The 16,895-nt window shown below is 37.9% G+C and overlaps 1 protein-coding gene across 4 annotated transcripts in view; it reads right to left on the bottom strand.

Annotated features, from left to right (window-relative positions):
* The window catches only part of SCUBE1 (signal peptide, CUB domain and EGF like domain containing 1), a 198,995-nt gene that overhangs the window by 65,255 nt on the left and 116,845 nt on the right, over positions 1 to 16,895 (bottom strand). For all 4 annotated transcript variants that reach the window (XM_015628660.3, XM_015628663.3, XM_015628662.3 and 1 more), the window contains one exon: positions 3,326 to 3,442. In XM_015628660.3, coding sequence (XP_015484146.1) covers positions 3,326 to 3,442 — 117 coding nt within the window. The remainder of the gene's footprint in view (positions 1 to 3,325; positions 3,443 to 16,895) is intronic.

Raw genomic sequence — 16,895 nt, 5'->3', positions numbered from 1 at the left:
CCTACACCTTCCTGGTGTAGTTCTCTGATACACTGAGAAGGGCCAGGAGAAATATCAGACTTTTAGTCAGGACTCAGTTCTGTACTTCGCGATTTAAATTCATGCCAGATTCTAGACTAGAACTACAGAATGGGAACTGTGATATTGCAAGCAAAGCACAGAACAATTAGTTCCATTTAAAAGGGTTTCTTTCCCACCTTTTGGTAATCAAGCATGTCTGCATATACTCTTTATTAAGAACTTTCCTTTTGTATTTATATTTGCCTTTTTTCTACACTAAACAATTAATGTACTTCCCAACTATGAAACAAAAACCTGTGGACATTGTCGATAGGAAACTTTTTCCCCCTTTACATGCCTACACAGTGCCTAAAATTGACTAGAGTCCTGATTGTTGAACAGAATCATCTAGAAATTTTTGTTATTTGGCAAAATAGTACTTTTATTGCATGATTTTTTTTAAAAAAATAATAAATTCCCTAGTAAGAAATAAGGAAGAAATGTGTCAGCAGATTTCCATAAATTACTAGTATAGTAAAATCACATTATTGAGGAAATCACCTACAAATGAGCTACAATTACACATTAATAAATTACCCTACATCCACTTTGTAACACCCAAAAGTACAGATGTTTCTTTGAGTCTTATTTAATCCTCTTGAATTAAAGCTTCTACTTAATTTCATGTAGTAGCTGCACTATGTAAAATGGCTTAGAGAGGAAGATGCCAAAATGGACTAAAAAAAAAATCAGAGACTTTCCAATAAAAACATTATTTCGGTCAACATTATTTGCTAAATTAAACCTAAACATATTAATAATTTTGTTCAACTCACAATTGCATTTTTCAGTTAATATATTAATTCTCCTTCCAGTTCCTCTCAGCTTTTCTTCCTTGCCCTGCATCTCTACTTTCCCTTAACAGACAATGGCATATTGTTATTCTATATTTAGAAACATAACCTACCTTAAAATGATGTTCGATGAGAAATGTCACTTGGACATGCTGTGGGACTTGAAGCACTTGAAAACTATGCCCAAGAAAGACAGCATGTGACAGCTCCATGATCCCTGAAGATGCTTTAAAAGACATCCAAGACATAACCCCCAAACAGATGTAAAATTACAGCTGGAGGACAGAGGGACTTGGATATATGAGAGACTGGGGGCCAGTCAAGTCAAGGAAAGTAGAGAAGAAAAAAAATCGAAGGAGAAAACTTGTGCTGAGCACTCTCTTCTTTTCTTTTCTAGAGAATTCAGAGGAAGGAATATGTGCACATTGACTTTCTCCTGTCTTGTCTTTTCCAGGCTTTACCTATCAGCAAGAGGAGCCAAGAGGACATCAATGTCACTCCACCAAAAAGTTTACTTCTGCCCTCGGGAGTTGCAAATCCTACAGACCATCCCTTTTGACTAAGGGACGCCTGCAAAAGCTGTGCAAGAAACTTCAAGGTCAGTTTAAGTGCAGGATTCTTTGTGCACAGATTTAAATGGAAAATCACTTCAACTTCAGGAGAGCAGGATCTAGCCCAGAAATCTCACAGTGTAATACATATGACAACTTTTATTAATTAAATTAAATTTCAATGTATGTTTTACCATTTTACAATAAAGATTATTTCCTAAAATGTCAATAAAGGTTAAAAAGAAATGGCTTGTTGCTTTATTAAACCATCTGTGTTAATTTCCAGCTGCTTCTTAGTTTAAGAAAGTAAGAAAGAATCAGCAGTGTTATAAAAATACAGGTTCTGTTTCTTATATTTTCTACTCTTAAAAAAGGGGAAAAGCAAAATGTGAAAGAGCTTAGAGCTATGGTATTTGGTTTGTGGATCAGTAGAATATTTCATTTTGTCCATTGGAATAATTACAGTCTTGATTATTATATAAATATAATTTCATGTTAGTTCTCTGGCCAAATGTCTAAATTTAGAATTACTCTTTTTTTTTTTTTTTTCATAACACAGTTTCAGTAATAAACATTATGATCAAGCCTAGGTGTATGTTACATTATTAAAATGCCTTCTTTTTAAGCACTCAGTGGAATCACTGTTACTGTTCTGCTGCTATGGCTTAGCTAGTCTGCTGGTAAAAATGAATATTTATTTTTATGTGGCTTGAACTAAGATGACTGAGTTTTGATGTGTGCTCACCCTTAACTATTAACATTGTGTGCAATGACAATTTAAATGTTTTATTTTCAAATAAACAGGCAAATGGACTGTTATTTCTATAAATACTAACAGGATCATGCCCAAGCACTGAGATTTTTCAGCCTGTAGCAAGAGGAAACCACACACTTTCTGTTTATTTTTGTGGATTTTACTGTTTTAAGTAACATCAAGCCCTGGATGGAAGGTATTATGACATTTCTGGTTAATTTGAAGGAAAAAGAGTCATAATAATTTCTTAGCAAGTTATGTCAACTTAAGCTAAGTCACTGAGTGATGAAAAATATTTTCTGCGACAAGAATATATGCCATGTTGTCCTGGATCTCCACTTCCAGATCTTTTGCAAAGAAGCTCAAAAGAAATACCCAGGAAAGTGGGAAAATTGTTGATGGATGGACTTGTCCTACCAACATGTACCCAAGTTTCTTCATGTGCCATTGAAGTGTGACAATGTAGGGACATTTGAGAACTGTCCCGGTCTCTTTAACTGAGAGCACATGCTGACAGTGCTATCAGATGTTCTTTTCTGCTCTTTTTTCCCCTGACCTCAGTTTTAACACACACACACAAAAGACAGAATAGCAAGGTTCTGGTGCTGCCTTTGGGGAGTAAAACCTGAGCATCAGCTGTGTGGTTTAGACTCCTGCATTTGTAAATGTTATTTTGGTTTTCCTTTGTAGCTGTCTATTTATCTTTCGAAGCTGCAGAAATGAGCAAGTTTTTTTCTGAGCAATACCTGGCTTCACTTAGTAGTAAGCAGTTGATTATCCTCAGGTAACAAAGTATTGCTTAACAATTGTAACTCATTTTCTGAATAGACAAATGCAGACACCATTAGATGACTGAGGTATTACAAAGGTATCAGAATATCCTTTGAAACTAAAGGCCTTTTGCAGCCCTGAATTATTCCTCTAAATCTTTGCTCAGCTTTGAACAGTTTGACTTCTGTATCTCATTTTTTTTCAGTAATAAAACCCTCTAATAAATAAAAAGGAAAACAATAGAACCAGGCAAATACATAAAAATTAGGGAAGGAGAAAGCTAATGAACTTAATTGCCTCGACTTAAAAAGTATTGATTAAATAATGGAATATTTACATCTTGTACTGGGCCCACTGAAGGCAAATGATACATTGCAAAGCAAACAGAGGCTGACCTTTGCACGTTTTCCCATCAGGCTGCAGGGTAAATCCAACTGGGCAACTGCACCGTACTCCTGTTGCGGTATCCTTGCAAGTCCGATCACAGCCTCCGTTATTGACAGCACATGTTTCTGCAGAATGAGAGAGAGAGGGAGAGAGAGAGGGAGAGAGAGGGAGAAAGGGAGTGTAATGAAATGCTCTGGGGGAGGGGAAGGGCACTGCCTCTTCGGGGCAATATTACAATGTATTAAAAGCAATGTAAGTTTTAAGCAAGCCAACTGAAGCAAGCTCAAGGTCATCAGGGTCCATATACTGGTTTTGACTGGGAAATCATTTGCACAAGTCATGACTTCTTTTTCCTCCCAAACTGGAGATTTTACTTAGTGTATTTAATTAGTGTTTTTCAACTCTCTTAGACGACAGAATGGATTATTATATATGAAACAAGTTTAAAAAGAAAAAAAAGAGTTATTGCCTTTAAAAGCAGAACCATTCTGTTTTGTATCAGTCAATGTCTAGCTGAGGTATTTTAAGTTTCACTTTTAAATGATGTTGCAGTCATAATGGACCTTAAAAACAGTAGAAAGCAAAGCAGAGTGCTAGACTTGGAACCGATAATTTAAAACCCTTAGTTAAGAAAGAGTTAATGGAAAATGAACTACATATATCACTTTGACAAGAATCTACATGTCCAATCTGTTCTTACTGAACTACAAGCAAAAGGCATCTGGGTTTTGTCCACTTAAAGCTTTTTGCAAATTGAAAGGAGCTTGGAGTGGGTGGGAGGGCATAATTGAGGTCACTGAACCCATTCCAAGCTGTGTCATTGAAATTTCCCAGTGCTTGTAGTATGTAGAAGGGTGGCTGGGCAAACACAGGCAAGAGAAAGTTGCAATACTTCTGAGCTTTTACTATTGTGGGCAGTGACCATTAGGTACCACTAGATAAAAAAAAAATTAAATTGCCAACTTCATTACAGAAAAAGCGAGAACCCCTGTCGCTGCCATTGTTCTGTGTTGCTCATGTATGCACATGCACACACCATACACATGCATATGCACACATACTCACAAACACATCCATAAAAGAGATAAAAGGCGAGGGAAATGATTTACTTTGCTTTGATCCACAGAATGGAGTGTATGTAAGGATGCCAATTTAGCATGTCAGTTTGAACTGTACATTTTTCTGAAAAGTATTTACTTCAGAGAATAAGTCCTTTTAATAGTATCTTTTTCAGTTGCTCTGGATTTGATTAAATTAAAATACCCCACTGCCCCCCAAGATTGCCATTATTCTACTCAGCTCACCTCTTTCCCTAAAGAGGCTTTGTCATTACTTACTCAGATTTACAGACTCCTATTGCTGAATATTCACAGCCTGTGTCACAATTGCACCCTGTGGACAGGATCTGACAATCAGCTATAGGATATGCTAATTGGGAATTGCCTTAGAACAGTACATTGATCAAAAATTATTTACACAGAACAGAACAGTTATTTTTCTATTGACGAATACTAAAAGATTTTTATTTTAAAGTAGCCTGTGCTTTGCCCTCAAGGTGAACTTAGACTGGCTATTTGAAGGGACTTCACTGCTTAAAAAAAAAAAAAAAGTGTAACTTTTTTTCTTTCACACTGTCACAGGCTTCTCCACCATTTATGAAATAAGCTCCTGGCACTTAAGAACAAACGCAGATTTGAGGCACACATGCATTAACAGCATGGGACAGACCTCTGAGTCCCTATACATTCACACGTGGTCCTCCAGAGAGATTTTAAATTTTTTGTGTCTGTTTGCTATGTAATAACATGGTGTAGAAAGAGCTACCAGTATAGAAGTGGATTTGTATGTAACTACCAGGGAGCACAGCTAACAAATGGATTGATAAGTTTTCTGAAACGCCTTTCTGAAAATGGAGCTGAGTCTGCAGCTCCTGATTTTCAGGCAGCTCTTGCTCACATTGCAGGACCTAACTGTTTAAGCAATATAGTTCTCATTTTCATCTACTTCTCTGGGAAGTGCTATTTTCTAAACTTAGAGGCTGGAATTTCTGCTTGAAGAATTCTGCAAATGACAATGCTACCACTTGCTCCATTTGGATGTGAACATGTGTGTCCTTGTGGACCAACATATCAAATAATAATTTTACCTTTCAGGGAAGGAAAAAATCTTTCAGGTCATTTAAAATTTTTAACTTGGGCACAGCTTAAGGGCAGGAGGATTTGCCAGGAGTAAAGAGTTAAAGTAGGGTTAAAACTCAGGAAAAAGCACTGAAGGTTACATTTGGCATGGCACTGCAAAGAGCAGTAAATCTTCTGTTAGCAGATTAACTCTGGCATATGAAGACTCCTTTATTGCAGTGTGTCAACACAAGATGAACATAAGCAGTAATATTTCTGCTTTCTGGATGACATCCAGTGAAAATTAATAGACACAACAATTTTTTTTTCCCATGGCATGGATGACTGGATCTATAGGGTAAGGGTCATTCAATGATCAAGAGTTGTTTCTACGTATAAACAGCAGGAATCAAGCCAGCTTTTCTTACTTTAACACAGATTTAGTAAAACAAACCAAAAAGGGTAAATACCCTGCAACCTTCCTAGCAACTCTGACTTTCATACATGACAAACTCTTAGCAGAATGAAGATCCAAGTGAGCAAGAGGACATGTGACAGTACCTCTCACACTTTGGTTAACTGGAGAATGTACTGATGAAATTCTTTAAACTCAAGGTCATGAGAAAACATCGGTAAAAGAAAGCAAACATGAATAGCAGAATGTGGGAAAGAGGCTACATCAAAGAGAGGAGCTGAGGCCTACACACAGCACAAACCAAATGTATGACCGACCACCTGTGTTTCTGAGAAGGGATGATACCAATTCATCCCTCGCCTCACCACTACCAAACCGCAGTATATATTTGAAATACAAATACAACTTTTAGACCTCAAGCCAAGAGAAGAAGCAAATTACTTATTTTCATTCTATCACACTGGAGAAGCTATGAAAGGGAAAGAACAGATGTTAAAAATTGCATCACGTCTTCATGGTGATATTGATCCTACAGACCATTTTTGCTGGTTTTTTGATCTGTGAAAGACAACTTCAACATTTTAGCCTTTTTTTCTTGTTTGTTTGTTTCAAACTTTTTTTGCACATTTTTATTTTTGGTATGTTTTGTTTTATTTTTTAGTTTTTTGTTTTGATAAGGCAGCAGAAAAAAGAACTGGAAGACACAACTAAAACAGTGTCATCTTACTGACATTTAGATTCCTTCTGAATTATGACAAAGCTCATAATCTGAAACAATTAGACCTTACTGTTAATTTAAAGTGATGTTTGTAGCTCCATCTACATCTCTACTGAATTCTTATCAGAAAATTCAAGCAGAAGCAGGGATCTAAAGAAAAGGACATCTATTTATAGAAGGCAGTCTGGGAGACATTACATTGTATTTTTCCACTGTAAGCTCCTAATTATGGAACAATCTCTCGTGTATCTGCTTAATGGATCCACAGATAAGAAATAACTAAAATCATTACCAGTATGCTATGGTTTAATTCATAGGAACTCTTGCTATAACATTAGTCCACTGCACTATGGAATATGCACTGCTTCTGGATATTAAAATATCCAATTAAAAAACAGAAGCTGGAGTTGTTAGCCCTTCAGCACCAAATCAGGAACATTGACTTAGTTACCAGGTGAAGTTACTCCAGTGGCTGCAATGGTTTAGCAGTGAAAGAGCAGCTCTTCAGGTTCTACTTTTGAAGCTTTTGAACAAAAGCAGAATCTCTACCAGGTGGCAACAGGTCACTTTCATAAAAAGGAGTCACACTAGACAGGATTTATTTGGCTTTGAATACTATTAAGCGCCTGAAACTTGAACACATCTCATGGTTTGAGAATATTTCTGAAAGCCTGATTTTCAGCTTCTTCTATTAAACAAGTAAATATAACCATTTAAAATATAAGCTTCTAATAAAAATCTGTTTGTTTGGGTTTTTTTTTTAAGTAGCCAATTATTTTATAAAGCCAACTTCTGTGACTTCAATTTATCTTGAAAAATGAGAAAAGACATGACATGATTTTAAGGGTACTGGCAAATCTTGGAATCTTTATTATTGAACCAACTGTTGGTTCAATCAGGACTAAGATCCAAACCAGTTTTATAGGAACTGAGATATGGTGCAAAGCAGAACAAAATTACATAGGCCCTTGAGACTAGCAGGGAAACATCTGAGGGTCATGCAGTAATCTATGTCTTAACTAGGTCATTCTCTATAATCTTTGGTAAATCATGAGGACAGGTATTAAAACTGGACAAGGTAAACACCAGTAAAGATAAGAGGAGGGAGACCTAGGTACTTTTACCAAGGTACTTTCTTTAGAGATATGGAGAAATGATTCTCTTATTTTTTGTGTTACCCATCATGGCAATCTGAAGTCAACAGGATCCAGAAAAACCATGTTTATTTCCAGACTCCTGATCATAACACAATGACTGGAAAGAGTGGATAACAACTGTAAACATAAGAGCTGGTCTCAAGAATGTGTGTAAAACATGCAAAGAAATCTTAACAGAAGACAAAAACCCAGCTGTAGTGAAAACAAGAGAGCTATGTAACCTAAGTGAAAATGGGAGACGGAAGCCACTGAAGTCATCACCTGCATTCAAGGTAGCCTTGCAACATCTGTCTCTTAGGAAAAGCATGACAATCACACTGAATGGCATCTTATTGCTCAGAAGAAGTTGTTCTTGGACTAAATTAAATGACTGTTCTGTAGGGCTTATGACTCCCATTTCCTCTAAATCAGAGAGGATGGCTGGACTGACCCTCTGTCCTAACGCCTTGTGCAGAGGAAAAGGATTTTTGCAGCAACTGTTAGCCTGCACATAAAAGACATAGCAGTCCTCTAAAACAAAGAGTGTTCTCTAAGTTTGGCATATTGCTAGAAACTGTTTAGGTTGGCATGGTAAGGAGTAAGTACAGCCAAAAAGAAGACTTGAAAGTGGAAAAACGCTTTTTTCCACTACCTAATTCTTATGATTGCCCAAATAATAACACTAACCAAAGGGCAAATTAAAGAAAATGAGCAATTCAAACTGCCATTCTGTGGAATTCATTTGCAGTGGACTAAAGCTCATTGGGGTCATCAGAAACAGGATGATTGGGCCTTGCTCTCAAAATCTGTGCCATATTATTTTGAACTTATTTTGAGTCAACATTATTATGCTAGACAAGAGCAATTCTGGATGGAGTAGCCTGGAGCTCAGAATTTATAGAAGACATCACATCCTATCAAGTAAATCATAGTCCAAGCAAAGTTATGAGTAACTGTACTCAGACTGTAATCGTATCTACTTCTACACCTGGTCTGAATTTTGCACAATATCTGAACATGGCATCTCATGCTCAGAATAGCTGTCTTAAATTCAGGGGTCAGACACATGAACAAGTGGATCTTCATGCAATAGAAGCTAAATGGTGCAAGCAGGATGGCAGCTTTAGTGCACTCACAGGTTTAGCCAGTGCAACAAGGGGGTATATGGATTAATTAGACCAGTTTTTTCCTAAAAAGATGCCTCTGAAATAATAATTCTGGGCAACTGAAATTGGGTAAACTGGACCAGCAACTGGCAAAAAGCAGAAACTACTCCAAATATCTATTTCTCAGCAGATGAGCTGTTACTAAAGCTGTTGTAAACTGCTACTGTCTCTGAATCAAGAGATAACCTGTTTACCTATTTTAAGCCCATAAAAATGAGTTTATTACTCTGTATTTAATTCAAAGTGAAACACCAACTTTGAACAACTTTTTTGAGAAAATATTAAGGACATCTGTTAAAGAGAGCCAAATATATGGCTTTTTGAGAATTTTGAGAAGGTCTACTCTGATACCATTAATTGCCATTGTCTGTTATGATTCCTTGCATCACTGTAGTGTTTTGGAGTCCTCATAAAGACCAACACCAGGACTCCATTGTGCCAACTATGTTGCAGTTTTGAAGAAGTGATGGTGGTAAGGTATTACAACAGTTCTATGAGAGGGCAAGATCTTACTCAGCTGAGTGGTACTGGCTCCCTCCCCTCAAAGATTGTTCAATTCATTTAGTTTAATACACAAAGTGTCTGGAGTCAAATTAGTCCTTAATTTGTACCTCCCCTCCTCTCACAACTGAAAAAAGCACTTTGCTCCATCTGGCTCAAAGGCTGCTTGTGCAGACATCTCATCTGCTTCCTTCATGTTGGTGCCACAGCACAATCTCCATCCACCAAAGAGAGCTCTTTCTGAATTCCAGACATACTGGGGGTTTGGACTGGAGTTCTTTCTCTTCCTCCTAAATTTTATCTACAGAATCCAGAAATAATTTTAACCACTAGTGGTACGTGAAGCACATGACCGTGCCTAAGAACAAGGACTACCTAACTGAATAAAAAAAGCTACACTGAAGATCCCCTGAAAACTCTTACCAAAAATTTGCAAATCCTGAAAGCCTGAAACTTGGAAGAGATTCAAACTTAACTCAGCAAAAGCCATTAAAAAAAAGAAATAAAAAAATCTGTGGATTATAAAATGAGCTTGCCTTTATGTAAGAGGGTATATGCAATATGAGCAAGAAAGCAATGAGACAGAGAACAGATGATAAAACTGCTATTGCCATCCATAAAAACCATTTTACTGAAAGTAGCAGTATATGAGGTACACGTGCTATGTGGCAGGAGATCAGGGTACAGGGAGGGACCCAAAGGACAACAAGCACAAGAAGAAACTAAACAGGCAGAATATTTCAATTTTCAGTTAAGGGAGAACGATGCTATTCTCATGCAAATTATGCTCTGTGATGCTGAAAGGATAGAGAAAGAGCATTCACAAGAGTATAATGAAAGAAACAAATAGCTGTGAACAGATGAAGGAGAAACTGAAAGCTTCATATTCAGTGAATGAAAAAGGTAAGACAGAAAGGGTAACTTGCAGGATGTGGAATTCTTCACTTCGTTATGCTTGTCTCCTCATTTCCTTGCAATTTCATGATTGGTAGAATTTTATTTGCATGAAAATAGGATAAGAATTCTGCCCTGCCACATAGGGAATGTGTGAAGAAACAACTGGGTGAATTTTACACTGAATCATGAATCCTGCAGCTCTCAGTTCAGAAAAGCTTGATTCTCCTTCAGGGAACACTACACATTTAGGGAATATCAATTGATAGATTAGACCAGGTGTTTTACAAGCATCCTAGGTCCAGTCTGGTTCTTAAAATTAACACTTATAGCTGTGGTGATCTCTTTAGATAGAGAAGCTGCATTAAAGAAAAACTGAAATTCTCTGACCATCATGAAGGAGCATTATCTTCTGACCTTGGATAAATCCTTTCATTTAAAATGGGAAAGGAAAACAATGGAAGATATTGCCAGGAATTCTGGATAAGGTCAGAGTCTTTATTGTCAGCAAAGAAATGAAGGAAAGGGATTTTTACAGGAAATAGCACATCATTCACAAACTCAATCAATAAAAGTGACGGTAACTGAAGATGAAAAGATCTGCCCTTGAGAGAGAGAGAATACATGAATTACCTCAGGGATTCCCTTCCCCCTGTTTGCTATGATTTCATACAGCAAAGTAGAACTGACAGAAGGAGTTAAAGCAAGGTCTTGGTTTCACAGTCAGTAATTGAATTATAGAACCTCCTAGCAATATGCCTGCTAATGAAATGTTTGCAATTCCTTATTGATTAAAGGACAAAAGGATTATGATGCATACAGAGACACAAGCTTGGTTTTCTGACAGTGAGCATTTCTAAGTTGGGGAAAAGCCATTCAGAAAAATAGACATATGTTAAGTAATTGGAAAGAGTCCTAGGAGACAGTACAACAAAGCTAGGTACTGAAGTACTGAAGAGCACTGGAAAAGTGTTCTTGGCTTAAAGTGACCCTTGGTAGGCTGTAACTGTGATAGAAGTTAACTGCTTTGAAAGAACACTTGAAAACAAACACTAGCTTGTCCATCATCCTGTTCTCTGAGACAGAAACCTAGGAGTAGTTCTATTTTGAAAGAAGACAAAAATAAAGTCTGCAGAATCTGTTTTAAATTCACATTGGAATGAAACAATGTAAGACTTTTGGAAATTTTCTGAAGCTCATACACTCTCTACTCCATTGTTTGGTAGTTTAGGCATTAAATTGCATGTTAGAAACCCAGGTCACATTTTGTATGATTTTATGTTTACTCTAACTGAAAAATCCCTAGCCCTTATCAGGCTACTGATTACCAACAATGGTCCCAAGGGTGGAACACACATATGAGGCAATAATGAGTATACAGACCACCATTTTCCGTGAACAGGGGTGGCAATGCAATGTGAAAGGGTCTTCAGAATAATTTCCTCACATTTCAAATGAATATTCTAACAAGTACGTTCTGTCTGTGTACATTCTACCTTCCTATTTCTGAAGATCATTCCAGGCAAAAGTACTATGAAAACCAGTTTCCCCACAAAACCTACTTTAAAGAAAAAAGGCTCTTGACAGCAAATGCTCATCAGATGACAAGATTCTGTTAAGAATGTGTGGCTTCAGTACTTTCTACTGTTCTATAGCTCCTTTTCCTGATCTGCAATAAAGCCAAATATGGCTCTACCACAGAGTTCTGAAATCCAGAAAATGGTGGATTTCCATATGATCTACACTGTCACTGTGTGGTTTATGCAATATTTCAACAGAGATGCTTGATTTTGGTAAGTTATTCACACTCAGTCACCAATGGAGAAATCGTTGGATGCTGAAAGACTACAGAAGGAAAATTTCCATATCGATATGCTGTCATTTTAAACACGTCAGGAGAAAATAAAGTTAACTATGAGACACTGGTAATTGTAGTTAACTTTGTAGATTCTGTTTTCCTGTAATCAAGAAAAAGCTGAATATCTCTATTGAAGAGAAAACAGTGATTCCAAGAGAGTCCTGTGTGTTATACAAATAGGTAGAAGTAAAACTAAGCACACCAAAGAAATTAGAAGTTTTTTTGTCAGGTGCTCCAGACAAGTCGGTCAAAGCATGCTTGATGTTCCGGATGAATAGGGCAGCCTAATACTTAGATAACTGGGGATTAAGAAAAATTGTCATATGGCTGACTATTAAACTCAGATGACTCAAGGCATATGATATTGAGTACCACTTTTTGTTCAAATGGGTAAACCCAAACTCTAAATTTGTATATTTCTCTGCCTTTTTTGATGTAACAGATATTTGAATGCTTGCTTTTTCTACAAATGCTGTAAATCACGGCACAAGCTCAAGTTGTGGGTTTTTTATTTAGTATGATATGAGCAGCTCATAAAATCCTTTGTAGGTACTGGGCTAAGGATAGGAAACCTGAACAGCTTTGGCCAGGGTAGGATAAACAGTTAACTTGGCTGATGTTTCCAGGTACATTCAGGAGGCATAAGATTGGATGAAAGAGCTGACCAGCACACAGAAGAGAAGAGAGTACTGGCATGCCATTAAAGTAGCCAGAGCAGGACTTGCATTTGTCATCTATTATTCTGAACTGGCTTTGGCTGTTTACTGCAATGTTTGGGATCCTTGGAGTTGAGCTGATGGGGAACTGCAACTTCCACAGCAAGCAAAGGCAAACAAAGAGATGAATGATTATTCCCCATATAACATGCAGGGAAGATATTCTCTGTCATATACTGGTCCATGGCAGAAATGCCCAATTTGCAGTTTCCACAGCTCACATCTCTAGTTATTGCTGTGCAGAGGGAATGGTCTTAGCTGCCTGCACATTCATCTTCCCAGGCAGGTAGCTGGGTGCTCATTATAAATGGCTGGAAAGCCACTCATAAGATAATGGAAGAAGAGACACCTGCAGAAGTAAAATGATTCTTGCACAAGGGAAGATACAGAGCTAGTGAAAATTCTACCTTATTTGCTGGTTATGTGCCAAGAATACAGCCAGACCACAGCCCTTCTTGTGAACAACTCCTAGGAAACCTGGGATGAAATGTACTACAGGTGCACATACATCCCAGCCTGGCAAAGCTGGTCCTTGTTGGTTTCCAAATGGCACCACAGAAGCAATCTAGGGAGAAGTGAAATTGAGAAGTAACAAAGACCAGCACAGTTCTCATGCACTTTACAGCTTTTATCTGCATTTCAGCTGAGAGTAGAACACTTTGGAGGGTTCTTAGGAACCAGCTTCCAGGGAAGAGAATTGCATCACTCTCTTTGAGGTGGGTTGCAAATAACCCTACTGATGACCCAAAAAGTCGGTGTCCAATGGCAGAATCCTCAGCTGGACTGACACAAAATTAATTGAGTATGTCTCGTGAAGGAATGAATTTCTGTGCAGAGTTTGGATTTCTGAAGACACCTCTAGCAATGGTTTCCATTTTGCCTTCCTTAAGCATGCAAGGGAAATTATTACAATTCCTCAACTTCAGGATGGGCTCATTGTCCTGCTGCTCTTTGTTATACTTGTCATGGGGTAGCTTTGCCTTTAAGGTGGTTTTGAAAGCTAAGGAAATTGAAACTGCTGGTGGCTGATGGGAGTTTTTTCTCCTGACCAATTATCAGTCATTTCTAAAATTGACAGCAGGTCTGACCATTTAAAAGTGAATTCAATCTGTGAACACCCCCTTAAGAAGTACAGTCAGAGGTCTCTTGTCTCTCTTTTGTTTCTGGCTTTTGAGAAGGTAACAAGGCCCTGTCGTATCCTCCTCTTTCACCCCCCTCCTAGGCCGGATAAGGCCGCAGAAGACGAAGGTTGGGGGGTGGGTGGGGAAGAAAGCAGAGCTGCTCAGTTACTGCTGCTGCTGGACTGAAACCTGACACCATGAACTCTTGCAGCTTTTCTAAAGCTTTTAATTCTTTTACTACCTGGATAAACGTACAAATTACTCCTTTTTCTCAGAAAGACAGAGAAAGAGAGAGACAATCAATATGAAAACATCATAAACCACCAAAAACAGTGAGGAAAAGAGTTAAGTTTTAAATAAGAGAGAGGGAATAAGGAGATGCTCTAGAGCTGAAATATCTTTCTGTTAAAGCTATGGAGATAATAGTAGTTTAAAAAAGACTCCTTTAATTCATAACAGAGTATTGAGAGGAATAGAGTGTTCAAAGCAGTGGGAGAAAAAGAGAGAATACTTGTGATACTGTGAGTTGCTGGAACTGGGTAAAGATTTTGAAGCCTTGGAGGCAAAGAGGAAACTGCTTTCCAAGAAAGCTCACAGAGACTGATGAAGAAGACTTTTGCCTTTGAATAACTCATCCTTAAAATGACATCCCTAAACTCATGGCCCATACACACCTCAGAGTGATGTGAAATGAGAAGATCTGATTACAGATTTCCGGGCAGCTGACATCAGAGCCATAGAAATTATAACAGAAATAGTTTCCTTGTGAAAAACTCCATAAGTTAGCAGAAAGAGACTTCTGTTTCTCTACAAAGACTGATGAAAAGACTCTAGCAAGAATTGAGACTGTTTTTGACCACCAAAGTTCTAAAGTTTTTTTGTCTCTATGTTGTCATGTGTACAAAAAAATGGTCAAGTAGTGGGAGATCAAAGAGTTTTCTAGAAGTTTATTCTGGTGTTCTTATTCTTGTAGTTTGTTAATAAACTGTCTTTATTCCTTTTAAGTTTTAAGCCTGTTTTGCTCTAGTTCTAATCCATATCTCACAGCAAAAAATAAGTAATTTTTTAGTTATTGGCTTAAAACCACAACATACTGAAAAGTACTTTGTACATCCCTCTTCTTGTGGCAAGAAGGGACCAACTTTTTATCATCTAGGGCCAGAGCAAGATCATTTTATGGTCAAAGCGAGCTCTTACAACAGCGATCTCAGCGAAGAATGGAAAAGGGAGTGAAGGTGAAGAAGATGCATACTGTTGGCAGTTCTGAAGTCACCTCATGTCAAACCCAAAGGAACCTGATCCACTGATTGCTAAAGAGTAGAGGAAGGAAAATGAAATATAGTGAGAAATTAGTCAAGTCTTTCTCTTCAAGAAGAGCTGACCAGAGGCCAGGTTCTAACAAACAGCCTGCACAAAACATCATGGTTGTGTGCCTAAAACACCTTACAGATTCATGCAGTCTTAATAAGGCCTGGGATGATGGCAATGTAGCAAATGACTGAATTTTAAAAGACAATATAAAAAAATACTTCATGAAATTACTTGGTTCAAAGAGTTGAGGTAAAGACCAGCCAAAGAGCAAAGCATTATCTCTGACTACGAGAGGAGGAGTAGAGTCTAAATTTCAGACAGTTCTACAGTTCTTGCTCCTCAAAGAGGAAGTTTCCAGCTGCCTGTTATCTCTTTGTAAGCACTTGACTTACTTGCAATGAGGAAGCCCGATGGCATAACTGATGCCATGAATTCTATTTCTGTGACTGGAATATCATGTTCTAAATAAAGGTTTCTAAAAGAAAGCTTCAGGATATCAACAAACAATTGTTCTATAAAAATCCTGCAGCCTTTTTGGAGAAAGTGGCCAAGGAGAATGATAAGCCCGTAAGATTTGATTATTTACAGTTTATTTAATGATAAAGTGCCAGGCTGTTGGATGATTTATTTTAACATTTGTAGACTGTGACGGGGCTGTTTGACTTATGAATTCTATCCAGGGCTATAACAGCAAAAAGAGATATGGAAACATGAATAAAATAAACTTTCATTGCGGAAGATGTGACACTGGACAAAGTATTTTGAAGATAAGTGTATTAGTAGGGTTAACTGGAAATTTAACTGGTTGACTGGCTAACTGGTGCTTCTGAAGTTGTGCGCCTATACTAGAATGGCTCTCATACAGGTAGGCAGGGCAGATATACTGTGATTCACACTCATTCTGGATTTAGACTGAAAAATACATGAAATGCACCAGTCCACTCCTCTAACCAGGTAGGGCAGACTCATGCTATACTGCTATGACAGAACAGTCATGGCAAATGGGCTCCCAGGGAAAAGAAGGTAAAGGAAAATGGAGAGGGTCTCTATGATGCTCCTAAGAAACACACAAAATATTTTCAGAAAAAATTCTGTTATACCATTCAAAACAGATATTTGAACATAATTTCAAGAGCTGAAGGCTGTGCTCAAATAACTGGAAGATGAACCATAACAGATGCTTAAGAAGACCTGAAGACATTGATTGTGCCTTTCTGCTTTGTAGCATGTGCAAGGTGTTCTGCAACAAAGGGAATGTCAATGTGCCTTAAAGACGATGGTACGCCTCTGGTTTTGGAGCTGTGTACTTCTGCAGGATCAATGTCCTTCCCCATCTACAGAATGCTCATGGCTCAAGGTCCAGTTTACAGCAGCCACCACAGAACCAAGGCAGAACCCCTCCAGGAGCACCCCTGGATACAACTAAGGCTGTGCTGCTGTCATGGAGTTACTTTACCTTTAAGAAAGTTAAAGTTTCTGAGAACTGCCTAGAGTCTTTTCTCCTGACCAATTATCAGCCATTGCTGAGAATTGACAGCAGTTTAGGCCATTGAAAAGTGGGATCAACTTGTGAACCCTACCTTAAAGTGTAAAACCAGAGCTCTCTGAGTTCTCTTTGTTTCCTG

Source organism: Parus major, chromosome 1A (assembly GCF_001522545.3).
Source record: "Parus major isolate Abel chromosome 1A, Parus_major1.1, whole genome shotgun sequence".
In the NCBI taxonomy this organism is placed as follows: Eukaryota; Metazoa; Chordata; class Aves; order Passeriformes; family Paridae; genus Parus; species Parus major.
The sequence above is the reverse complement of the archived record's forward strand: the minus strand, read 5'-3'. Positions and strand labels throughout refer to the sequence as shown.